This window comes from Canis aureus, chromosome 1, assembly GCF_053574225.1.
Source record: "Canis aureus isolate CA01 chromosome 1, VMU_Caureus_v.1.0, whole genome shotgun sequence".
NCBI lineage: Eukaryota > Metazoa > Chordata > Mammalia > Carnivora > Canidae > Canis > Canis aureus.
Window position 1 is genome coordinate 60781668 of NC_135611.1, and position 27597 is coordinate 60809264.

General features: G+C 33.8%; 1 protein-coding gene across 11 annotated transcripts in view; it reads right to left on the minus strand.

Annotated features, from left to right (window-relative positions):
* The window catches only part of LOC144316026 (uncharacterized), a 524958-nt gene that overhangs the window by 137480 nt on the left and 359881 nt on the right, over positions 1-27597 (minus strand). For 6 of the 11 annotated variants that reach the window (XM_077901435.1, XM_077901423.1, XM_077901458.1 and 3 more), the window contains 2 exons: positions 1855-1924; positions 50-195 (listed from right to left, as the gene is read on the minus strand). The exons of the other annotated variants lie outside the window; for them this stretch is intronic. In XM_077901435.1, coding sequence (XP_077757561.1) covers positions 52-195; positions 1855-1924 — 214 coding nt within the window. In that variant the 3' untranslated portion in view covers positions 50-51. Of the gene's footprint in view, positions 1-49; positions 196-1854; positions 1925-27597 lie in introns of those variants that run through there. 11 annotated transcript variants of the gene reach the window in all.

The following is a 27597-nucleotide window of genomic DNA, read 5'->3' on the forward strand; positions in this document are numbered from 1 at the left end:
GAAATTGGAAAAGACATTAGTTTTATTCATTTTTTTAGTAGTCATACAATTTTAGACACTCACATTTTCCTTGTAAATCAAGTCAAGGGAATTCATTGCTTGTGGAGTAAAACAAATAGCACTTTCAAGAACAAGAAGGAAGCAGCCAGTGTGAATGCTTTTCAACTCAGTATGATCAATGTTCTCCAGCTCTGGCTGCAAGGAGAAGGTGCTGTGTTTTAGAGAAAAGCCCCCTCAAGTGAGTTCTACTTGACTCCCAGGGGAAGTTATCACCAACAATAGACCAGTACTTTCACTGCAGCCTCTGCCATTTCTCTCTCCTGAGTGAAGTCTCTCAATCATGGTGCTGCATTGTGCCATGATATACATTTAAGATAGAGTTACATATGTGGGCTATTCATCTTTGCTTTCAGCACTGTATCCATTTCAGAGGATGTATGTGTTTCATTTGTTTTATCACAAGGAAGCTCTGTCAGCCTCCCTTTATCTCAACCAGCGTTTTAAAACAAACAAATAAAAATCTCAACTACACAGTGCTAACAATAGGAGGGTGAATAAAATGGTATTGCCAAGTAGTAACCTATCTCTTTAGTTGTTCCAACAAAGCCAATTAAAAAAGCACTAAGACAATCTATTATTAATGACCAATTTTTGTTGTAGTAATCAATTGAGAATATTGTCTAAGATGTGAAGAAATATGTTAATGATCATTCCTTATAATTATTATAGGTCTGCACCTGAAGAAGCATCCAACAGGGGACACTTCAAAAGGAAGGTAACTTTGTGTCATAGAATATTTGTTGAGGGCTAATAGGGTTTGTTTTCCTGGAAAGATCACTGAAAGGCTAACTATTCTGTGAAACTGACCAAGTGACTTGCAGTTATGTCCACTCTGAATAATTATATAACTCAAAAAATAATTTTAAACAAATGACGGATCACCAGAATCTGGTTACAACCAACTGAGAAAAGGATATAGGACTAAATGATAATTATATATAATTGCTGAGAATGGCAACTGGATTAACTAACAAATGTGTTGCTATAAATATTTACTTTAAAAACAGTAATGTGTGGCCTTTTCATGAGCTAAAAAATATTGTAACCCAAGGCTGTATTCATAAACTCTTCTGACAACTCTTTTATGCCAGAAGTAGAATTAGGAACCACCTGGTGGTTCCTGGAGATGCACAAAGTATAACATCACTGTATTTGTTGAACTATGAGGCACCTGGCAAAGGAGGTTTGAGCTGCAAATTTTTCCCTTCTGGAGTTTATAATCTAGTGAAGTAAATAAGACAAATGTAACAAATCAAATGTAACAACAACAACAACAAAAACCCAACCACAATGATTGGATGTGACTGTATCAGTCTTAAACTGCAAATTATAAATGCCATAGCATTTATAGCTGTAAAGGTTTTTATTTTGTTTTGTTTTTAATTAAAAACCAACAAAGCTCCAGTCATACATACAGATTTGAAAAGCACTGCTTTGGGTCCCTGAATGTTTGTACTTAAAGGGCTTTGGAATCATAAATATTTTTGAGGAAGGAATATTCTAAGGAAGATCAACAAGAACCAAAGGGTAGCATATGGCCTAACAATCTTCCCCCTTGTCTCCTTTCTCTGAATTAGTGTTTATCACTACTTCTGGTATGATATCTGGTTAATATGAGGGAAAGTACAACTTACCCTCTTTCAGCTCTTCCAGTGATCTTTATTAATATTTCACTTCCTCTGAAATTCCCACTGAGACAGTCTTGAGTAAAACTGGGTTCTCATAGCTCATGATAAAATGAACACATCTGGTCTTGTAGGAAAGAATTCCTGGACCTCACAGCTGAGTACTTACCTCTCCAAGGAGAATCGCCACATATGGGTGGAAAAATCCGGGAGAGCAAATACTGGAATATCTGCAAAAGCTGGATAAACATGAAGGAGCACTATAATGCCAGCAGATGAAGGCAGTGGAGCCCTCCATATAAATTGTGTATGGTATGATGTCTGTTCACTGTCTATCACGCATGTTTATTCAACATTCCCTGAACAAATATTATTGAGGGTCTACTTTGTGCCAGACTCTATTCTAGACTTTGGAGATAAGCAGTGCAACAAAAAGCCAATGTCCCTGCCTCATGGAGCTTATATTCTATTTGTAAAGGCAAATAATAATTTAAAAAATAAAAAAAAATATGCTCCATACCAGATGATAATAAGTTTCAGGAAAAGGAGTGTGATCTAAGCATGAGTGTGATCTAGTATATAAGGTCTTCAGAGAAGTTTTTCTGACAAAGTGACATGTAAACATATCTGAATGAGTGATAAAAAGAAAAAATGCAAACAAATGGAAAAAGGCACTCCAGGCAGTGAAAAAAGACAGTATGATGACCATAAATGGAGTGAATTCATTTGAAGAAGAGCAAGAAGACCAAGGTAGCTGGGTTGAGTGAGCTGAGGAAAGAGAGGTAAGAAATGAGATCAGAAAGACACAATGTAGTGGCCAAAGGCATATCATGTACATTTTTAAACAATTTTCTTGGCTCAGGTTCTGTTGAAATAATCTGCTACATATATACTCCACACTGACAGATAAATGAGTATATCCCTCTGCCTTCCTGGAGTTCACAGTATTGAAAGAGAGACAAATAAGAACATAATTGCAATGCACTGTGATTCACTTTTTTTTTTCTTTCTTTCTTTCTTTCTTTCTTTCTTTCTTTCTTTCTTTCTTTTCTTTATTTCTTTCTTCTTTCTTCTTTCTTTCTTTCTTTTTGTAGGCATAAGCTCAGGCTGCTAGGGCAGGCTTAGAAGGATGTGTATAAATTTTCCTGGTACAATCATAAAAGGCTAGTTAAAGCACATAAAACATAAGCTGAGCTTTGAAGAACACATCAGATTTCATCAAGTGATCAATGTAATGAAAGTATTCCAGGCTGCCTCGATGGTTTACTCAAATGTACAAAATCATAGGAAAGTACTGGAATTTGAACTTGAGTGATTAGTGGAAAAGCAAAAAAGCACTAGAAACAAAGTGTTTGTAAATTATCTTTGAAACTGAGAAGATTATTTAATCTCCCCTTAAAAAGGACTTAATAATCACATGTATCTTATAAAATCATTGTAATTAGTGATCCTAAATATGATATGCCTGGCTTATATTATGTGACAGGAAAGCCTAGTTATTAGTTTCATATAGAAAACTCCAGTATTGACAATAGGTACAGGGTTCATTTTCTTATTTTATTCTCAGACTTTCTTCAGAATCTGAAACAGCATGGGTACTTATGAATATTTGGTATATAAATGAATGAACTGGCATAGTTACAGTTTTCCTTCGATTGCAATAGTGCAGTTAACAGAGGATAAAGAACTGGACCAAGACAATGGTGGTGGACATAAGAAAAAGAAACACAATTTAGAGATATTTAAGAGATAAAAGTGACAGAATTTGTTACTAATTGGATATAAGGGAGGAAGTATCAGGTTGACAATTGAGTGACTGGGCAAATGGTGGTGACCTTCACTAAAATGGGATAACTGGGAGGAAAAGGACCTAGTTTAACTTGTATGGGGGGGGGGGGAAATGAGGTCAAGTTGCCTTTGTAATTTTGAGATATCTACAATCCATACAGGTGAAAAAGCTTAGAGGCGATCAATAATGAAGTTTGTTTCCCAAAAGAGTGTTCAAGCAAGATAGATACATTGGCAGTAATTGAATCTTTTTTTTGCGAATGAAATTTGGTAGAGATATTATTACAGAAGAGGGAAAAGAAAAGAAGTAATTAATATATTCCAGACAGTATTATCATTTAAGGGGAAGCATAGAAAAGAAGATCACTTGTAAGAATCTCCTGACATCACAGAGTTAAGAGAACCATGAGAAACTGGTATCATAATTTACTTTTCTTTGTATTTGTATAAAAACAGTACAAAACATAGTTTGTTATAGCTTAAATATTCTCTCACTGAAGGACTCCCTAATTTAAATCACCTTAATGGCACAAACCCTAAGAGCTCATAATGGTGTGTGAGAAATGATCGATGATTGTAAGACTCACAATTCAAAAGACAAAGTTCTGTTTGGTTTATATGATTTAAATTTATGAGAACATTATTTCTCATTTTCTTATTGGGCATTCAACTTAATCTTATTTAGTAAGTAATAAGCAGACAATTCAGATAAGTGATTATCATTGATGGAAAGTTTTTCTGGTAGGTATCATTTATATCATCTACTCCTTTTCGATGTTTATTCAGTTAGATTATAATTTAAGGTTTTATTATTATTATTATTATTGCTTTTTCATTATGCTTGAATACACTCTTTGATACTAATCCAGAGAAGGCAGCCACTAACATTTCTTTATAGACATTTGGGAGATCTGTAGCCAAACTGAGATAAATGCCAACTTTCTTGTCATAGCATTCATTCAGTAATTGTGTCTGAACACTTCCTCAGTGGTTTAAAACCTATTCTTTTTTTTCAGAATGCTATATTTTTCTATATTATTTTAGTTGATTATAATTTGGTGTTTCAGTGAATTGGGACTGAAATTCATTATACTGTATTGTTTTGCTGTTAAAGAGTAGCAACTACAGGAATACACACAGGCATTCCATATTCAGTTGAAAAGTGCAATGCTGGCATGATTATCATAATGTGATCCAGATATCTCTCAACATGATTTTACAAAAGCGTGGTCCGGAAAAGTTCAGGTTTCAGTGAAGGCAAATTTCAGCATCCTGATGCAAAGGTCTCTATTACTGACCTAGCATTTATTGTGACATCAGAGTTTAAGACATGAGCACAGTATGTTAAAATGTCATGAACTGCTTCTGACTAACTCAAATCAACAATCATATATCAAGTGGACACAGGGCCCTTTGGTTGTTTTCTCCATGAGAAAAGAAAATTTCTCAGTTATAAATTTTCATGTTTCTAGGCAGAACCTATCTTAAGCATGTTAATTAGAAATGAAGATACACTAGGGAAAGAACAGATTTTGACTGGCTAGAAACTGAGAAAAAAAGAAGATTGTGTTGATCTATAATAAAAGCAGAAGATACATAAGAGAAGAATGTGGAAGCAGATAAGCTGGAAGGAAGTTGTGGGTTGTGACTTAAGGGAAAAATTTTGAATCTGAAACTTCATGAACAGGACCTGGAAAATAAAATCATAAACTGAATAGTTAAATATTTCAAAATAGTTTTCACCATCCTGGATATTCTAAACTGAGTGTTACAAAGTTGCTATTAATTATTGTCAGGGAAATAGGACTGGGTTTATTGTACATCCTAAAGGGAAGAAAAGTGTTCAATTTGGTATTATTTTCCCTGAGAAGAATGGGAAATTTAAGCCAACTATAGATATCACTGAACTGATTAATAAAAAAAATGAGATTATACCTCAGAAGCAAATTATGCTCCTCTGGATAAGAGGATAATATAAAGAGGGGAAAATAGAGGAGATTATGCCCAAGACCTGTCTGCGGCAGAGTTGGAGTCACCGAATAATGCAGAAGGGCAGAATTTGTTATACCTATATGAGATTAATAGCTTTTCTAAATTTAATCCAGGAAAGACATTGCCTAATTAAGTTACACATCTTCAATTCCTAGAGAATCATCTGTATCCAGATAGGGTTTATTTTGTTTTCTCATTTGTAACAGGCCTGGGAAAATGCAGAGGCCAGTGAAATCTGAAACTTTAAGAAAAATTTGGCCCTGGGAGCTTCTCTCCTTGAAAGGAGCCATGAGCCTGAAGCTCCAGAGTAAACTTCTATGATGTGTGTGGAATGAGGATGGTGATATAATAGGGTTAAGTGATTTGGAGGGCAGTAAGACTACTGGCAAGATAGGGGAAAGCCAATATTAATGATGTAATTTCATTCCTCTGACAACCAAAATGTAAGTAAATTTCCTAAACAGTACAAAATGCCAAATTGATTTATTCTTTGGAAAGGGATAGGAGACATAGCTCAGCATTGGATCTGATCTGAGTGGTATCCCCTAAATACTATTCTAAAAGTAACTATAAATTGTGGGGGTAAAAAAATCATTTAGATTTTGTTTAAACAACCACAAGAGGACTCCAGTCACTAAACCAAAGCAGGCAGGATTTGGATGAGATAAAATCCGAAGTAGGCAATAGGCTCAGGATGAGGCCCTCCTCTAGTACTATGCAGCTTCACTCTGAGGGGAGCTGCAGTCACAGAAGAGGAGGCACCAGCTACTGAAATTCTAGTAAAAAAAACATGCTGCCTTTCAAGCCAAAGAGCCCAGACAGAGGAGTCTGGATCCAACGTGGGTTCCCAGGGCATTTTACGTTCATGGTTTTGTCTTCTGTGGAAGAGACTATTTCCTACCCAATTTCATGAAGACTTTTCTGTTTCTTCTGGGTTTTGTCTCCTCCCTAAGAAATGTATACTTTCAGATTTTACATCTTTAGAATAATATACACGTGTATATTATTTTATATATATACATATGTACTTATAAATACATTATGTATAAAATATATATAATATAAAAATATCTAAAACAAATCCAAACTAATGACCATTTTACAAAATTCCTGACCAATATTTTTCAAAATTCTCAAGTCATTACAAACAAGGGAAGTCTGAGAATGTGTGTCATGGGCCAGAAGAGCCTGTGAGGACTAAATGCAATGTGATATCCTGCATGTGATCCTTGAACACAAAAAGAGCGTTGACTAAGTAAAGCCTAAGAAAATCTGAAGAAAAAATGACTTTAGTTAATAATAATGTATCAATATATTTCAAGAGTATATCATACTAAATATATTAATAATAGTATAATTCAGATATAGGGTCTATGGAAACTAGTATCTTCACATTTTTCCTGTAAATTTAATTTTTTTCCAAGAAATAAAACATAAAATTTAAGGAATAAATCATCAATTCTCTAATCACATTAGAAAGTTTATATCTATTTAAATTTTAAATAACTGTTAGGATACCTACACACACACACACACACAAACAGTAAAGAAATATAGAATTTAAATCATTTTCGACCATTTTACTACTTTAATGAAAAAACTGATATTTGTAAAACTTTACATTCACCAACTGCAGAATGAAGCTTTTTTTCAAATACACAGTTTGTCAGTTGCCTGGGTAGCTTAGTTGGTTAAGTGTCTGCCTTGGCTTAGGTCATGATCCTGGGGTCCTGGGAAAGAGCCCTGCATCCCTACTCAGTAGGGAGAGTTGCTTCTCCCTCTGCTCCTCCCCTCCACTTGTGCTCTCTCTCTCTCACTTGCTCTCTTTCTTCTCTCTCAAGTAAGTAAATAAAATCTTTAAAGTGAACAAACAAAAAAACAAATACACAGTTTGTTTCCCAAGATAGACCATAAGCTGAACCATATACAAGTCTCAATAAATTTAAAAGGACTAAAATCAGAGTACCTTCTCTGAACACAATACAATTAAATCTGAAATGGATAAATACCAGACATCTAGCAAGATTCCAGATATTATGAAAACTTGATAATACACTTCTAAAAAATCACATGGGTAAAAGAAAAAGGCAACAGAAATTATTTTGAACTAAATGATAATGAAAATACAACACATCAAAATGTATGCAATGCTGCTAAAGAGGTGAGTAGAGGGAAATGCATAGCACAAATACATATACATAAGAAAGAAAGCATAAAATCAATGCTCTAAAACTCTATATCAAAAGCTGGGGCAAAAGGGAATAAAACCAAAAAAGTAGCAAGGAGAAGACGATAAAAAGGAACAAATGAAATAGTAACAAATGGAGAAAGTTATCAAAGTAAATATCTGGTGCTGTCTCTTTGAAATTGATAACTAGTTAAACTGCTCAAGAAAAAAGATAAATATATAGAATGTGAAGACATAGCCTAAGTCCACCTAGAAACTTCTATATCCCAAATGCAAATGCATATACTGAGGGACTTGGAAGACAAACATATGTAAAAATAAAGTCCTGGCACTAGACACAGAACCAGTGAAAATGTTTTAATTACCAAAACTAGAAGTATTAAACCCTTGGTAAAACTCAGAAGTTAGGTTCAGAGATGAGGATTGAGGCAGAAAGAGACAATTAAAAGAATACCAAGTTTTCACGCTTAAGTAGGAAGGCATGATGGAGAAGATTGTGTAAAAGTCATTGAACATTTTTCTTAGTTTATTTGGCATGAGTAGAAGAGTACAGAGATATACTTCAGAGTTTTATTTTGCAGCAAAAATGCTAAAGATTGACCCTGATTATTATTACCTATTTACTTTTAATAATAAAATCTCTAGAGTTAGTAGAACAAATTCTCAGCTCTCATCTCCATTTCCTTCTCTTTTTTGCTATTAGTTGTGATCAACCAATTAAGTACGTATCAGCCAAACAGATATGAATAGAAGTGGTAACGCTTCTTGCAGACAAAACCTCTTAAAAAACAAATGACTCCATTTCCTTTATGGCTTCTTATGGACTAGAATTTTAAATTTCTTAAAAGATAATATCAGATTGTAATACATTTTATAAAAAATTGTAATACATTTATTATAATATCAGATTGTAATATATTTTATACATTTTATAATACATTTTATAAAAAAATAAAGACAACATCATGTAATAAGAGAATCTACTCTAGGTAGGATAGATCAGGGAAAGTCTATCTCTGAAGAAATGATATCTACCTGAAACCTAGTGTGAAGAATGTTTTGGAAAAATAGCTTTCTAGGAGAGGACAAATGAAAGACCTTGAGAATGTAATATGTCTGCTATCTTTGGGGAAAAGACAGGAGCTCCTTGTGGCTGAGGTTTAGGAGGAGGGAAGAAGCGTAAGAGGTGAGGTCAAGGGAAATGAAGAGAGGCAAAGTTTTATTCTAATTGTTTATCAATCTTTTGGATCTATTGGGCTTTAGGCATATCTATTTTTCAACTGCATATACAACAGGATTATTTCCTCTCAATCTGATTTTTAAATGGTGAATGATCTGTGAGCTGCTATAATAGCTGCTAAATTTGTCTATATATTTACTGTCTTACGCTGTGTTTCACCCTCATTAGTCATTTTCTTTACCTCTTTTTTTTGTTTCCTTTTTGGCCTGTTTCTGGTTTAGAAGTTAAAAATTCTACCTGAGGATATTTAGTGGTTGTAGTCACATTTATTTTGATTTCATACTTTAAAAAAAATCAGAAAACTTAGAAATCCACTCTCCTCTGGAGTAACAAAAACATCTTTAGATTGCTTTAATTCAAATTACCAGCCTATTTATGTTATTGATAGTTTTCGTTTCACTATGCTTTTGTATCTCCAAAAGTTATCACAATTTTTATGATTATATTATTTAAAACATCTTTATTTAGATTAACTGACCTGTTTATCAATGTCTTTGTTTAACAATCTCCTTTACATCCTACTTTTTCTCCTTTGGTTTTTTTTTTTTTTTTTTTTCCTGAAGCTCATTCTTTATTAGTTCTTTCATTAATGGATTGAGACTGTTAATTTGCCTGCTGTTACACTTGCTTAAATACAAGTAATTCTAGACTTAAAATTATTTTTCCACAGTGCTTTTAGTCCAGTGTCTTCTGGACTCTAATAATCTTGCTGTTAGCAATTATTGTTGTAATAATTATATTACTACAATTACTATTATATTTATTATTATTTTGAAGATAGCTATCAGTCTAATTGTTTTCTATTGGTTATAAACTTGTATTGTCTTCATACTTGATTATATTAACATTGTTTTAGGACCACAGACTATAATAGAAATGGATCTATTACTTATTTTTAATCCATCTGTAAGAAACTGTTTTCCTAAATCTAAAGATTGTATCTTCAGATTATATTATATTACATTATATTATTATATAATGTCTTTCCTCAAGGCTTCACCATTATCATTTTGATATCAAGGCACAGACTGGCAAATGAGTATGGCCCTTCTTTAGGCAGATCCATTAGTCAGGTGATAGGCAAAATAATGCCTTCCATAGGAACTAATGCAATCTTTTAGTGGAAATCTACAGAAATCAAATATATCTGTTGAATTACTCCATAAAATGGCATTGTAATCACTAAAAATGTTTTTTTAACTCGTCTATATCTTGCAACAAAAAAAGCAACTATACAATGAATTAAAAATATAGGTTAAAAATACGTCAGAAATATGTTTTAAGACAGTATAATAAAATATTCTTAGGGAATCAGAAAAGCCTAAACATTAACAGATTTTGTGGTTCTGATGATAATTTAATTGATTTTCAAGCTACCCTCAGAAGTCAATTAATATTACCTGAATAGATACTTTTATTTTTTAAAAACAAGATGACATGTACCAGGAAAGCACTTGGTGATTTTGTCAAATATAATGCAAAAACACTGAAGGCAACTAGATTCCAAATTTTATATAATTTAAAAAATAATGGTTCTTGAGGGGATTACCCCAGTATGAAAATTGATATACTTGCTGTGCTGTTAATTGGACACAGTGAATTAGAGAAAAATAGCTCAGTGGTGATCATTTCAGTGGGTAGCTGCTGTGGTCAATAGGAGATTGTTGTGTCCAGGGGATAAGACATGCTTTTAGATGGACAGGAAAATATTCCTAATTCTAGAGTTTGAGATAAATACACAGAAAAAGAAGTGAATTCCACTGAATGAGCTCAATTAATAAGTATGTGATCAAACATTTCTGATGAGCACCATGAAAATTTTAGATAAGATAGTGCTGGACTTACTCAACATTAAAGATTAGAGAAACACCTTGCAAAAAGTGAATTCTAGAGCTGCTGACATCTTCAGGGCACATTTCCCTTTCAATTTTCAGAAATATGCACATTTATAATGTATTTGTGTTCTTTATATAGCATGTATATTTTTATCTGCCTTTCCATACAATATCTAGCTTTATGTCATAAATACATTAGAAATTAGATTGTGCTTCATTGTGCAGCATTTCTTGACTTTCAACAATATCTGATTAGTTAATCAATTTAATTTACATGCATGACAATACATGACTAAATGAATTTTAACTAAATCAAAGGTTTTCATTGCTGAAACAAGTACGCAAAAGTTCCTACTGAAGTGAAAATGGTGTAACTTTCAACTGGAGCCTGTTAGATAGGTCAATGACATTATACATTGACACTTAGTGGGAAATATTCGACTTACACTGAGTGTTCCTTGATAATTTATGTTCAATGAGGTCTAAAGAAATTAGAGATTTATTTTGGGGAAATATTAGAAATGTTAGTGCTAAAATCCATTCAGAAAATATTATGACATCTTTTAGAATATTGTGAAATGTAATTATAAATATTGCACCATTTCGTTTGACAGGTGCTTGTTATTTCAATTCTTCTTAATCAGATATGCATTCATTGCTAAAGCTGTGAGGACATCTCTGTGTGCCTATGTAAGCATTACGAGAATATTAGAATATTGTTCTGTTTCCTTGTTTAGTATCAGGGAAGTATCTAGAAAATCCTGTCATATGCTTGCTACCATTGACAAGAGTAAGTAGAACATAAAAATTCATATCTGCTATCCTCAATCAAAATCTTTAAGCAACTAAAGACATTTGCAACTTATTTATATATGTATATATATAAATTTAAATTAATTTCTATATATTTTAGTATTTATTAGAAGGAGAAAAAAGTGATTCCATCTCAGAGGCTACTTTTTCTCTGAAACTTTCTTTAAGACTTCATCATCAGCGGGACATCTGGGTGGCTCAGACAGTTAGGCATCCAACTCTTGATTTTGGCTCAGGTCGTGACCTCAGGCTCCACACTCAGTGGGGAGTCTGCTTGAGGATTCTCTTTCTCCCTTTTCCTCTGCTCCTCCTCCTGCTTGTGTTCTCTCTCTTTCTCTCTTTCTCTCTCTCACTCTCTTTCTCTGTCTCAAGTAAATAAATATATCTTTTACAAAAAAGCTTCCACCATTAGCAAGAGTTGAAAACTGAATAGAATGGGCATGTAGGGGCTGAGAGGGACTCTAACTTCTAACTTTTGCTGGCTTCCTTTACTTTTGCTTATTTAAACTATCTACAGAAATAAATAAATAAATAAATAAATAAATAAATAAATAAATAAACAAACAATCTACAGTTCTCTCATCAATCCAGTACCCTTGCTTTGCATCCTCTTATCTCTCTGCCCTTGATAACAAACATTATCTTTTCTACAACCACTTAATTCTACATTGTCCTTGGGGAAAAACACCTTTAAAAATGTACATTTTATCTATGATCATAACTTTCTACCTTGAAGAAAATAAAGACATTGCAAATATAGGAAGGTGGTGAAGTTCACTCAAATTATGCTTTCACAATTGCGGGAAACATCTGATAAAAGCTCTTCACGCGCTTAGACTCACAGCACCAAATGTCTCATGTGGCTGGCTGGATTTGTGGTGTTTTTCATCACAGAATAGAACCTTTTATTTTCATAAATGAATCAGCCCATATAACAGTTGCATTCTAGTTAAGTTAGCTCACTAGCTAAACTATCTATAGAACACATAAACATAGACACTATATATGTATCTGATGTTTTTAGAGTTTTGTTATATTTGTGTTGTTATCTAACATCGAATGTATCTGTGAGGGCAAATTGCATATGAAAAGATATTCACATTTCTTACATCCCAAACCATATTTCCTCACACTTCAGCACACAAATTTCCTGTTTAATTCCCAACACCCAAACTACAAGAATTAAAAAATAAAAAAGGTTGTCAACTAAACTAAGAACTCTCTTCACCCTAAATAAGTGGTATTCCAAAGTATATGAATGAATTAACCACTTAAAGTATTTCATTTAAATGTGACCAGTTCAGAATATTAGTACCTGAATATGAAATGTATGAAATATGAAATAAATGTTGTCAGTTAATATGGGCAGAGCATCAGATAAATAAAAATTTAGATTAGATTATTTCATGTCTCCTTGAATTTTTTAAAGGTTAACTTGTGTTCCTGTCAGTTTCAGCACATTTACAACTGCTGAATTCACTGCTAGTAGTAATATTGCAAATGTGATCTATATTTCCCTAGATTTGGTTTTCTTCTGAGTTCAGAGTTAACTACCTGCAGAGCAGGACATAATGGTATTATACATTTCAGTAGCCATGAAAACCGGTACATAGAACATTACAAACAAAATAAAAGTTTAAGAATAAGTTCTAAAAAATTTGTCACTCAGTGATTTCAAGAGCCAAATAGATCTGGGGATTTTTTTTCCTTCAAAGTGAGACTCTTGGTATTTGAAAAAAATTAAAAGGATACAATCAAAAGTTAGTGAAGTTGGGAAGAGAATTTTGGATGAGAGAGCCCATGGGGAATATTCCTGAATCTGTTATTAACTTATGTGTGACCTTCACTAGCTTTTCAGTTCTTTATTTTTCCCATCTGGACATTATTTGCCTCCCTCGCTGGAATCTTGCAAAGCTTAATTAATGTTTGTGAACCACTTTGACTTCCACAGCTGGAGGATGTTGGAAAATGCAAATTCTTATTGTTGTTATTTATTATTTATTGTTCTCTATCTAGACTTAGTTCCGGTCTCTGCAGGCCTACCCTGTGAGCCTTGGAGACAAATTAATAATAAATGCAGTGCTAGTCCTTCTGCAAATACTGTGATGGCTCAATAGAAAACAGTTAAGAAAAATGTTTTATTCTTCTATTATAAAAGTCACAAGAGTTAAAAGTTGAAAAAATTACCAGAAATTTCACAATTTTAGTTATATTGACCAAATTTCCTTTACTTTGAATTATCAAGGATTTTCATCACATGTAGCATTTTTACTCCACTGAGATAATACCATTTTAGACTGGCAATGTGTCTGCTTAATTCAGCTCTGTTTAATATATGAAAATCAAACTTGAAATGACTGTTCTATATTGTGACACTAAAATCCTTTGGGTTTACATTGCTAAGGAGATGTTCATCTTCCCCTAAAATAGTTCATTTTCCCTTTAAAATTATATTTTATAAATATTCAATGCAAATTGTAGATGCTGTTGTATTGAATATATACTAAGAGATATCTATTGAAAATATAGTTAACTTTTATATGAAACATGATAAGGAAAAAATGGAGGAACACCATTCACATTGTTCACAAAACCACCTTTTCCTCCTAGGAACAAACACTTCATTTTATGGTTATGTAATTCTGCAGATACTCCCTAATTTCTGGGAAAACAGGGCCATGCATCCATTATGACTTGTGGAAGCTAAACGCAGCCCAGCCTCCTTTCTTAATTTTTTTTTAATTTTTTTTTATTTATTTATGATAGTCATAGTCACAGAGAGAGAGAGAGAGGCAGAGACACAGGCAGAGGGAGAAGCAGGCTCCATGCACCGGGAGCCCGACGTGGGATTCGATCCCAGGTCTCCAGGATCTTGCCCTGGGCCAAAGGCAGGCGCCAAACCGCTGCGCCACCCAGGGATCCCGCCCAGCCTCCTTTCTGCCAGATATTCACCCATCACAGGCTCCCTTGATCTTAGGGTTGTCATGCGCATGGCCAATGAGGTAGAAGTACTCTGATAATCTGGGAAGTTTCCTCTCTCTCAATCAAGAAACATTCATAAGTTTCCTTTCTTCAAGAAAGGACAGTATAAGACTATATGAATGCATTTTCTTAGCCATCTTGTTACCTGAAGAGTAGTGAGAGAATTAAAAAAAAATTTTTTTTATTGAAAGCCCTGCTGTTTAACAAACCCTAGCTTGTATAAATACATGTTTTCTCATGATACATATTTTTTATTATGTAAGCTCTTCATTTTGTCAATTTTCTGCTAGATACTAAAGAAAACAATCTCAGCTAATATACTTTACCTGAGTGTATCAATCCTCATTAATTTTACCCATACTTCCATAGCACTTATAGTCACTACATACAATTTAGTATTAAATTATATTTGTTTTTACATGTATCCTGGACTAAATTGTAAGCACCTTGAATGTGGAAGACCCAGTCTATCCTTCTTTTGTTTTTCCCCTGTGCCTTGCACAATGTTGGCTCATAGGAGGCTCAACATATTTTAAAAACAAAATGTGTGTGTGTATGTGAATGTGTTACCTTTTTTCTTGTCTTAACACTCAAAAGTCTATCTATCATGAGTTTTCTGAAACATAGCTCTTTGCCATGTTCTATTATTCCTTTGTTTTATTTCCTGCTCCTTCTCTTTCCATGGCCTATCACAAGAGTTCAAAAAAGCTTTCATCTTTGATACTGTACTCTTTTGCTTCTGTGTTCTCTTTCTTGAAGATTGTATCACTATGTTTCTCATTTATTTTATGCAAAATGACCATTATATGATTCTCTCACTCTGATCTCTATCTTGAATATCTATCAGGGATTCCCAACACCTTACAACTGATACTTCTTACTGACTATACAATTAAAATCTCATTCCACCTTCAGTCAGTGCAAGGTGAAGTATTATCTCCCTCCGCTGAATTTCTATAACTTTATAGTTGTACCAGTATTGCTTGTATTAGTAATTTATCTCCACTTAGTTTTAAAATTCCTGAGAACAGGACTATGTCTTATTAACCTTACCCTCTACCTATGTGTCTTATATATAATATGAAATCAATAAAGGCTTAAATAAATATATGCCTTCTTTATTCCAACATAGAACTATATTATGTTGAAAAATTAGTGATGCTTTTTTCTCTTTTTCTCATTATATATAGAGTTCAGTATAGAAGAGGGTTTCATCTTTTTTATTACATAAATCTAAGGAAGCTGTATTTTCATTGATCTGCTTATATGTAAAACTTCTATTCTCTAACTTCAATATTAGCATAGTTTAATTAAAATTTCCTTGTGTTTTTAGCTTCTTTTCAGTACAAAGAATTATATTTTATTAAGATTATATATTTTTGTAAACTTTAAAAAATATCAGGTATTATTTAGTCATTCTTTATTCTGAGGGTGAAAACTCCATGAATTTCCTCTAAGAGAATTAAAAACTTATGTCCACAGAAAAACTTGCACATGAACGTTTATACTATTCATAATGGCTAAAAAAATGGAAACATTTCCAACTGAAGAATAGACAGACAAAATGTACCTCAGGATAGAAATAAGTAAAGAACTATCTTTTTTTCTCCCCCTTTTATGTCATTCTATGATTTTCCCACCATTGGCTGCATTAGAAAGGAAACTGTTCCAGGTTTTTTTTTTTCTTAAACAATTAATCTTTAAAGACCAAGGCAAAATTGAACTTTAATGCATCTGCATATTTTATATAAAATTCAGAGATTGTTTTAATGATTGTGGTAGCACTGAATATATAGAAAGCAGTGGACTGATTCATAAGTCATAGTAGAGTCAACCAAAATTATATATGAAAATTATTTTATGCTTTCTACATGTAAGTCATTGTGCTAAAAAGTAAGGGGAAACAGATAGACACAGTCTGGCTTACAAGACATAGAGCAATTCAAGTTTTTGAATATAGATCATTTATGTCAATATTTGAAAAGACCCAGAGGAAATAACTTTGGGATGGGGAAAAGCTCTTGTTAACAGATAAATGGTCAGATTTCCATAGAACAGTCTATGAGAGAAGGAGGATAAAGAAATAGGAGGATGAAGAAAAGGAGGAGGTAAAGAGAGAGGCAAAGGAGAAGGAAAGAAAGAAATGGAACAGATGTTTTATATGGAACTTTCCAGCAATTACCCTTAATCAAGCCACAAACTAAAATATTGAGCTACATTCTGTTCTCCTAGGAATTCAGCTCAGAATATACAACCTGAAGAAGTTACAGTCCCCTCAGGTCATCCAGGATAGACCAAGAGTAATTGATACTTGCCTAAGGATAGTATCCAGAGAATAGTGCTCCAATTACTACTGAATTTGAGCACTCTACTATATTTCTCCTGATAAAATGCTTCCCCATGTGTTAAAAATGCCCTAAGTAATTGACAAAAGGTCAAAGATCTTTTTGAAAAAATATATTTTTTGAATATAGGAATTTATTAATTACTCAATTTATTAAAAATGTAATCCATAGTTCTGTAATGGTGAGGTCTTGAATACAGAGTTTGAAACATAAATTAAATTTCATTGTGACTCACTTGCTCTTTGTGACATCAGATTTTCTAATGCCTAGGTAATGGGTGTGATGGCATTGAAAATTCAGTCAAAAATCACTTATTTCAAGTCACCATTTTCATCTCTGATATCCTTGTGCCTCCCTTTCTTTGTGTCTAGTGATTCTTTTAAAATATTTAATCAGAGATAAACAACCTATCTTTAGTTCTCCAGCTGTATCTTTTACTTGTATCAAATAAGACTTTCTTTTACACCTGATTTCTGTGGATTGTCATTTCTCCGAAGCTCTCTCAGAGGCTCTCATTCAGAATTGACATGCTAGTGAGTGTTCAATCAGGGAGGTCGGGTGATCTAATATTGATTGGCATTACACAGTGACATTATGATCAGCATCAGATTAAAGCACCAAATAGGGTGGTGATAAGCCAATCTGATATTGATACTTTGCTACTTGGCAAAAGACTTATCTCATAACCCTGATTGGGCTCTCCTACTTCTTTTCTTCCCTTTAACAGTTTTTGACCAGAAGCATGGAGGGTAGGATGAAATATCAAGAAGACAAGAGTAGACTCTTTGTGATACTTACTATGCCAAAAACTTACTATTTTCACACAATTTTAGTGAATTAACTGAATTGTAGTGAACTGGGCAGGAAAAGGAGATGAGAAAGAGAGAGAGACGGAGAGGGAGAGAGAGAGACAGATGACAGATACATATACAGATATAGTAATAGATCTTTTATTTCCAATATCTGTGCCATCTCTAACCATCTCCCACAGTTTCTGTCATGGTCCTTAGCTCCAACATAGGAGCAGTGCCATGAGCAGCCTTAGCTTCCCAGAGCAACATAGAGTCTATTAGGGCCTGCCACTGTAAAGATCTCATTATCCTGTATTTGTCACAAGGTTGTCTGTACCTTGTAGCCCTACCTAGACAAATGGATAGACTGGGATGTAAGGAGGAATTGGGGTGCACAACTAACTTCAGAAGTTAATGCTTTGAAACTCTGGTTTATAGAGAATTTCCAGTTGATAATTCACACTCAGCACTTTACAAGAAATATCCTATTTACAAATAATATAAGAATACCTTAACACTAAAAGAATTCCAAGTTTTTTTCTTAAAAAAACTGTATTTTATATAAATAACATTTTATTCAATTGATATTTCATTAAACTATTTTATTTCAATCTTGTAGTAAATGGGCAGTTTATCAGATTAGTTAAGGAGCATCAATTCTGAAACGAGACTTCCTGGATTTTAATCCCTTCTCTCTTATTTTACTAGCTGTGTGAACTCGTGCTAATTTCTCAGTGTCTCAATTTTCATCTATAAAATGGGAATAATAATAATAACACTACCTTACAAGGCAGTTGTGAGGAATAATGAAGTAATACATGTAAAGCCCTGAGGATAGTTCTTCTTAGCACACAGTACTACATAAGAGTTAGATATGGTTATTATCATCTTAGATTTTTCTCTGAAAATATCAAAAAATCCTAATTATTTTATTATTAGCTAATGTATTCTAATATGGCCTTCTCCCCTTTTACCTTATCACTCTCATTATTCTTTAAAGAACAATCTATTCCTTAGGTTTTTAAAAAGTGAATATTCAAAATAGTGAACAAAGATTATATGTTTAACTATACATGTTACCTTTTACAGATTCCCTACCCACCACAACATCCACTAAAATGACAATATATTCAAAACCACAATGAGATACCACCTCACACCAGTGAGAATGGCTATAATTAACAAGATAGGAAACAACAAATGTTGGAGAGGATGCGGAGAAAGGGGAATCCTCTTGCACTGTTGGTGGGAATGCAAGCTGGTGTAGCCACTCTGGAAAACAGTGTGTGGAGGTTCCTCAAGAAGTTAAAAATAGAGCTACCCTATGACCAGCAATTGCACTACTGGGTATTTACCCCAAAGATGTAGTGAAACTATGGGACATCTGTACCTCAACGTTTATAGCAGCAATGTCCACAACAGCCAAATTATGGAAACAGCCACGATGTCCTTTGACAGATGAATGGATAAAGAAGATGTGGTCTATATATACAATGGAATATTATTCAGCCATCAGAAAGGACGAATACCCACACTTTACTTTGATGTGCATGGAACTAGAGAGGAGGGTATTATGCTGAGTGAGATAAGTCAATGGGAAAAGGACAATCATCAGATGGTTTCACTCACATGTGGAATATAAGAAATAGTGAAAGGGATTATAAAATAAAGGAGGGAAACTAAATGAGGAAAAATTAGAGAGGGAGACAAACCATGAGAGACTCCTAACTCTGGGAAACAAAGGGGTGCAGAAGGGGAAGTGGGTGGGGGGGATGGGGCAACTGGGTGACGGGCACTAAGGAGGGCACTTGATGGGATGAGCACTGGGTGTTATACTCTATGTTGGCAAATTGAATTTAAATAAAAAATTTTAATAAATAAAATGACAATATATTATAAAACTAGAAATAATCTCAATCAGAACAGAAAATCAGAGAAGGCAACTATTACATATAGGAATCTCAATAAATTTCTGTAAGATATATTAGAAATAAAATAGTTTGAAGATAGTATAAACACTTCTTTCAAAAGAAACCCACTAGTAACCCTAAGTTTGGAGCTCTAGGCAAAATTCTACTTATTTTAAAAGCTACCCATATAAAATTTTAAACTCTTATAATTATATAAGAAAAAATCATATAGATGATTTATATATGTTACCGCCACCGCAATGTTAGGTATTAAGCAAACTCTTATGATAGTATCATCCAATCAAATTTATGCAAATCAGAATCTTATCCATCTAGTTTTGCTAAATAATTTTAAGGATACTAGTAATCAAATAGCTCAGAAGAAGTGGAGAGGGGTATGGAACACTGAAAACCCCTCCCAGGCCTTTCCTTCCTGTATGGTCATATTCCTCTAGCCAAAATAGATGAAGTCTTTTAATGAGATTTGCAGGGTTCTTCACACAGTACAGAGAATTTAATTTATGTCACATCTCTGTTTTATATCCCCAGAGAATTGTATTGTCTACATGGCATTCTCCAGGGAGCCATGTCTCACAGATTTTGTGTTCTATTTACTATAAGTAAACTTACCCAGGGACTTTTGCCATAGGCATTTTGGAGACAAGGTCTCTTCCTTCTAGCAAATATCATTAGTTTATTTACCCAGAGGTCCTATAGACAAGAAAATTAGACCACGTTACCTGCCTTCTTTTCTTTTCTCTTGAGGTACCCCTACAGTAAAGTAAGTGAATTCATTTCTATCCAGCTGCTTTAACTATTTCTTTCCTTAAATCATACTTTCAGATAGCCTTACGTCCATGTTGTTATGGAATGATCGCAATCAGATTCATAAAGTAAGAATGAGTGTTAGCTCTGTTTTTAAAAAAATAAACTGAAGTTGAAAGAGATTGGAGTCTAAGATATCTGTCAGAACAGTGCTTGGATTCTCGGTTTAAAGCCCAATCTCTCAGTCAAAAATAAAACAATAGCATTGCTTGGTGCTGATTATCTCAATTGGTGGCCCATGGCCTCTGATATGCAAAAAAAGCCTTTGCAGTTGAAGTTTGGCTGTTTCAGTTGTCTAAAGGGAGTCAAATAGCCCATGAAAAGATTCTAAATTTTCTGGAGATACTCAAACAGTGAAAACAAACATTAGTGGATTTGTATAGAAAGAATAAAACTATAGCTTCAAATAGTGTAGGAACATTATCCTTATAACAGGTCCAAGACACCTTGATCAATAAAAACATTGTTTTTATTTCAAAGGAAAGAGTTATCAGTCATGCATGTCCTGGAATGAATTTAAGGTCAAAAATTGGTTCTCTTAAGATAGCACTATTTAAAATTGTATATCTAATTGTATCAGAAAAGACGGCCTTAATTGTTAAGGGATCCTCAATGGTTAGAAAGAAGTAGTCAAGAAGGTTGAAATGGAACTCTTTTTGGCCTTGTTATCCAAGGTCACTTGGAGTCTGCTCTGTCTGCAAAGAAATTTCATCACTCCTGACCCTACTCATGTGCATACATAAGGACACAGAGTTGCTTCAATGTGAGAGTCCCCAGAGAACATGCAGGGAGGGCACTTGAGAAGAAAATTGAGGGAAGAAAATTGTCTTTTTAGAAAAATAGGAAATAAAAATAAGACAGTGTTGCTCCCTCTAAATAGCTTAAGAAAAGGAGATACAGGGGATCCCTGGGTGGCTCAGCGGTTTAGCACCACCTTCGGCCCAGGGCGTGATCCTGGAGTCCCGGGATCCAGTCCCGCATCGGGCTCCCTGCATGGAGCCTGCTTCTCCCTCTGCCTGTGTCCCTGCCCCTCTGTGTGTGTGTGTGTGTCTTTTATGAGTAAATAAATAAAATCTTAAAAAAAATAAAGAAAAGGAGATACAAAAGTGAGAAATATTTATTTGTATCTCATGCTATCTCAAAAGTACCCTTAGGCTGGAAATACTTTGGTCATCATCAGAATTATCAAGCAATATTGTGTGGGGTCAAAATGAAATTGTTCATTTGATTTACAAATAAACTTATATATCTATGATGAGTTCCCTCCTTCTACTCATTGCCATTGACAGAATTAATAGTATACTCAGGCTATTACTCACAGAACATTTTCTCTTGCAGGAAAATACCGAAAATTACGAACACTCACTAAAGCAGGACTGTTCCACACAATGACCTGATGAATTCTGAGCCTTATCTGAGAAGTTGTTCATAAACTTTGGGCTGTTCCCTGAAGAGAGAAGAGCTAACAGTATGATGATTGAAATTAAATTTTTAAGAATGGAGATAGCATTTTTAATCATGGGGAAATTGCCATCTCAATATTCTTAAAAGATGTTCAATATTTAAATAAGATCATTTCAAGATCTAATGAAGCATATGCAATATTTAATTGAATCATAATTTTCCTTTAGAAAACAGCCTCTCACATATACATTTTCATTAATTATGTAGTAGTTCTCAAGTTAAGATTTATCGTAACAAAACAAATTAATCTTAACAAAACAATTTAAAAAGAACCATAGGTCTTTAGTTCTTCAAAACCTGAGTGGAACTGACCTCTAAACTCTGCGCTGGTAATGCAAAGTCAGAACCATTATTTGGGTAAAGGCAATTGTATCTCAATACATGACACATATGGATAATTGACACTAGTGGGATATTAAAAAGACTCTTTGCTTCCAGTAAAATCTTTTTTTTCTATAGTGAAAGACAGTTTTCAAACTTCACATTATGAAATGTGGGCTGTTTCAATTCCATAAATTAGACCTAAATAATTAATGTTACTAATAAATGCTTAAGATACTTATTAAAACACATATACATGAACAATTTATTAATTTAACAGACTTTAACTGAGTGCCTACTATATGTAAAAAAATGTTACATATCAAGTAAAAGCAATTTAAATTTATTTATTTATTATTTTTTAAAGATTTTATTTACTTATTCATGAGAGACACAGAGGGAGACAGAGACACAGGCAGAGGGAGAAGCAGGCTCCCCGGATGGAGCCTGATGCGGTACTTGATTCCAGAACCCTAGGAACACGACCTGAGCCAAAGGCAGATGCTCAACCACTGAGCCACCCAGGTGCCCCTATCTATGTTTTAATACATGTGCCGTTGTTTAAAAAACATCTTTTCTTGGGGCGCCTGGCTGGCTCAGTAGAGCATGCGACTCTTGATCTCAGGGTACTTAAAATTTTTTTAACTCTGATCATTCTTTTCTGACCTCACTATATAATTTGAATTTTTTCTTTCATAATTTTATTTATTTATTTTGGGGGGGCACAAGCAGGGGGAGGGCCAGAGGGAGAGTGAGAAGCAGATTCCCCTCTGTGCAAGGAACTTGATGAAGGGTTCAATTCCAGGACCTATTGATCATGACCTGAGCTGAAGGCAGATGCTTAACCAACTGAGCCACCTGGGCACCCCTGATTTGATTTTTTTCATTGCTTGAACTAAAATAGATTTCATAAATAAATGTCTTCCTCTCCAAAACTAGTTTTTTAAAATAAAGTTATAGTTTAATAAATAAATAAATAATAAAGTAAAAGAACACTGTACTCTTCATCAGTTCAGAAGGATTAGATGGCTGAACAGTATTGTTGAAAGGAACTGAAAATTTTTGACATGATGCCTCTGGGAGGTCTACCCAGGCCTTCTTTGCTCTGAATTTCTACTTCCTCAGAGTTGCATTATTGACAGCTACTCATGTGCTTTGCATTGCCATTTTCCCAGCTACAGGTAATTAAATAAAGTCCATTACATTTGAAACAGGGGTTCAAAACGGATGGTTAGACTGTGCATGTGACCAGAACATTAACATATAATTTGGGGAGCTATAGAGCAGTTATACTCCACTGTGAAGAAACAGAGGATAAAACTGGTAGGCTGAGAAAACAGAAAAATAAGTATACATTGTATGAAGTAACTGTAAACCATCTTGTATGACTATAAAGTAATACTTTGGCCAACATATAATAAGAAATTATTAGGACTTTGGCTTTTGTGTGCATGTGACTGGGATGGTCCAGGACTGGAATGGGTTTCACACCAAAGACTAAAATGCTGTTACCAGAATTGTATTTCTTTTTCTCCTGTTCTTGGCTCTGCTTCTTCTCATTTGGCTATTTCTCTCCTCAAGTCACATATAGGAAAGATAGATCCCAGTAAGTTCCATGTTTACATAGTTCTTACAGAGCAATTTCAGAAGGGGCCAGAACCTCCTATTCCACATCAGTTCTTCTCCAAAGGCTCTAATTGTCTAGGTAGGGTCATATATCCAGCTCCATAGTGAAAAGCCTGGACCACTTCAATGATAGTCTCATTAAAATTATATGGAACAGGATAGGGAAATTCCTAAAAGAAAGGAATACAGGGTTTTCCAAAAGTTAGAGAAGACTACCAATACTGTGTGACCATGGACAAGTTACATCATCTCTCTAAGCCTCAGTCTTCTCATCAGTAAATTGGGAAAACTAATACCTCATAAGATTATTGTGAATAGTAACTTAGAAAACGTTGGAAAAGTGTTTTTCCTAAATGGCCAATAAATGGTACCCATTATGACTATAAGACTATAAGATATTAATAGATGTCTTTGAAAAGTCTAAAATATACTATGAAACATTAGAGAAATTTCAATTTTACAATTATATTGTGGAGTAATGATTTTTCCAAGGGAAAACAGGATCTTAAAAATGGAAAACTACAATAGATATGCCCCTATTATTTAAATCAATGTCATCTAGTCATGATTATTCAACAGTACAGTGACTTTTGTTTTTTTTTTAAACATTTTGTTTATTCACATAAGACAGAGGGATAGAGAGGGAGCATGAGTAGAGGCCGAGGGAGAGAGAAAAGCAGACTCCCCTCTGAGCCAGGAGCCTGATGCAAGGCTGCATCTCAGGGCCTGGAAATCATGACCTGACATGAAGGCAGATGCTTAACCATCTGAGCCACCCAGGCACCTGACAGTGACTTGTTTTCAAACTGTAAATCACAACTATAATGAAAACAGCAACAATATTTGTCATTTGAATTGACTAGAAAACAACCTGATTACCATAGCCTTGGCCTTTTATCAAGGTACCTGCTCTCATTCCATTAGGAAACATCTGATCTAGAGGTTTTGTTCTTTTTCCCCTAATAACATTATCTGAATAGTTATGGCCACAGGATTAAAGACAAAGAGCTTTTGATATCAGGCATTTTAATTTCCTTTCCGGGCCTCATTCTTCTTATCAATCATAAGACAGTTTTCACCAAATGTTCTTCAAAATCTGTTTTAGGATTTATGATTCTTCAGATGAAAAATGTGACAGCATTACACTATACACCACTCAACAAGCTCTGGAGGGTTGCTTTTATTGTGAATACATACGTTTCTCTAATTTAAAAAAAAAGCAAATTATCATAGGAACACTTTAATTCTAAATATTGTGAAGAGAGTCAGGTGTTAGCATGGGCATAAAAGAAGAAAAATAAAATTCCATCTTTCAGAAGCCAAGTATATACCTAAAGTATTTTGCTTTAATCCTTCATGCCTGGCTTCTGATTACTTCTAGCTCAGATGATAGAAAGCAATTTTCAGCTAAGTGCTTAACTCCAATAGTCTGCTTTCACATCTGGACCTCCAGGGCCCTACTTATATATCCCATCATGTAAAGTGTCTCCACAATTCTCTGCCTTTCTTGGAAGAACACATCCTTGGAGGTTTTACATGGCTTTCCATTTCAATCATTACGTTAAGCCCACAGCTCTGAACTCTTTCTTGCTTTCTCTACTTTATGAACTACTACATTTCCTATGATGAAAGTGACAAAAAAAAAAAAAAAACTCTAGTTTCTTGCAATTTAATTTATGTCACACTAGATGTGTTTATCTGTTTAATCAAACCCAACAGGAAACTCTGAATGTGCATTACTATCAGTTTGCAACAGTAAAATGCAATTAAATAGACTTGTGTAAAATGACTGTGATAAATTCTGCACATCACATGTAGGAAAAAACTAAGAAGCCACTGGTGATTCTGCACAGATGATCCAAGTCTCAGTGGAATGGAAATGGGGAAAAAAATAAGGAATTAGTTCTGACCAGTGTGCTTTTTATTATTTGTTGTTTTGGAATCTAGGGCTCTTTATGAGACAAAGTTATGGCTCATAAAAAGATCCACATTGGCACATGATGGTCACTGGCCATTTTTATTCTTTGTACTAGGTATATATAATTATAATAAACATACAGAGCATTAGCATGTGGTTTCAGTGAAGAAATATGAAGATCTCAGTAAAAATCTTGGGCCAAATTTAAAAACAAGGAGACATATATGGAAATATTTTAAAAAGAATAATATGGCAAAAAGAGCAAGACAATGTCAGTAACATTTAAAATGAGCTCTTTATATCATTATGAGTCAATAAATTTGAAAAATATATTTTTAATATGCTAGTAACATAAACTATTTTACAATTAAATTTCAAATTTTGGGGAAAGTTTGTGTTTTCCTCTAACCAGGTTGTAAGATGTGTATCTTTTTCTCAGTTCAAAATAAAAGAACTACAGATGAACATTTAAAAGAAAGTCATTGTCAAAAAAGTAAAAGAATGTAGAACTGAAACAAAAAACTAAAGATACTTTTATGCCCCCAATTATTAAAAATGAAAAGGATATAATCTGTATTTGAAAAGTAAAAGGTAGGGGCACCTGGGTATCAGATGGTTAAACATCTGCCTTCAGCTCGGGTCATGGTTTCCGGGTCTTGGGATTGAGCCTCATGTTGTTGGGCCCCTGGCTCAGTGGGGAGTCTGCTTCTCCCTTCCCCTCTACTTCTCCCCACTACTAATGCTCTCTTTCAGTCTCTCTCTGTCTCAAATAAATAAATAAAATATTTAAAAAGAAAGAAAAAGAATAGGTATTCCATAAAGGAAGAAAGATCTTTAATACACACAAATATTTTGGGGTCAATAGAAGGATCTTCTAGTTATGGCACATATTTAGAAAAACCAATCTCCATTACTAAAGTTTACATGTATACTTAGTTTTAGAATCATGTAAACTATTGTCTTTTAAAAAAGAAAACAACAACTAATGATAAAGTTCTAATACTGGCAATTAGCAGAAAGAAGGAATTGACTCTATTTAGCAAGATATAATTTATATAATATAAAGTATAAACCTGAGAAAATGACAGGTTTAATTTGTAGGAGTATTTACTAAAAATGCTAACTAAATTCATTTTGACATTGCATATTGTGATCGTGATTTTAGGCAATTTAAAATAGAAAAACCTCCCATTTCTTAGGTTATTGCATACTCATTAAAATGCACCAATAGGTAAATAGGAAATAGCCTACAATTTTTAGATTATCCATAGGGATAGCTGCTTCATTAATTCAGAAAACAGACTTTACTTTTAAACAATTACTTAGTTATTTCTTGATGATGATCTCTCTAGAGAGCATTTATTTCCAAATGACTAAGTCCAGAGCTCAGCTTTAAGATTAATGTGACTATAAACCAATAACAAAACCCAGTATTTGGGCAGCACCTCCCCTATTATGCACTGCACCCAGGGAATACCTCAGTCCTAAAATGAACACAGCTTACATTTTTAAAAAAATGTATAAGGTCCACCATTTTGCTTTATCACAACTTCAAGAAACCTTGAAAAATTGGTATGGTAAAAAACTAATAGGTTAACATTGGAATAACTTCTTTTAAACTAAATGTTATTCTACTCATTCTTAGTCCAAAATTTAGTTCAAACACTTATAGATCTTCCCAGTGTTAGTAAATCCCAGAGAGTTGGAATATCTATCTATTTAAAATTATGAAGATTATTTTGAAATCAGGAAGTATGATGTCTCCAGTTTTGTTCTAATTTCAAAATATATTACAAAGCTACAGTAATTTAAACAGTATGATATTTGCATAAAAAATAGACATATTGACCTATATGACGGAAGAGATAAGTGAT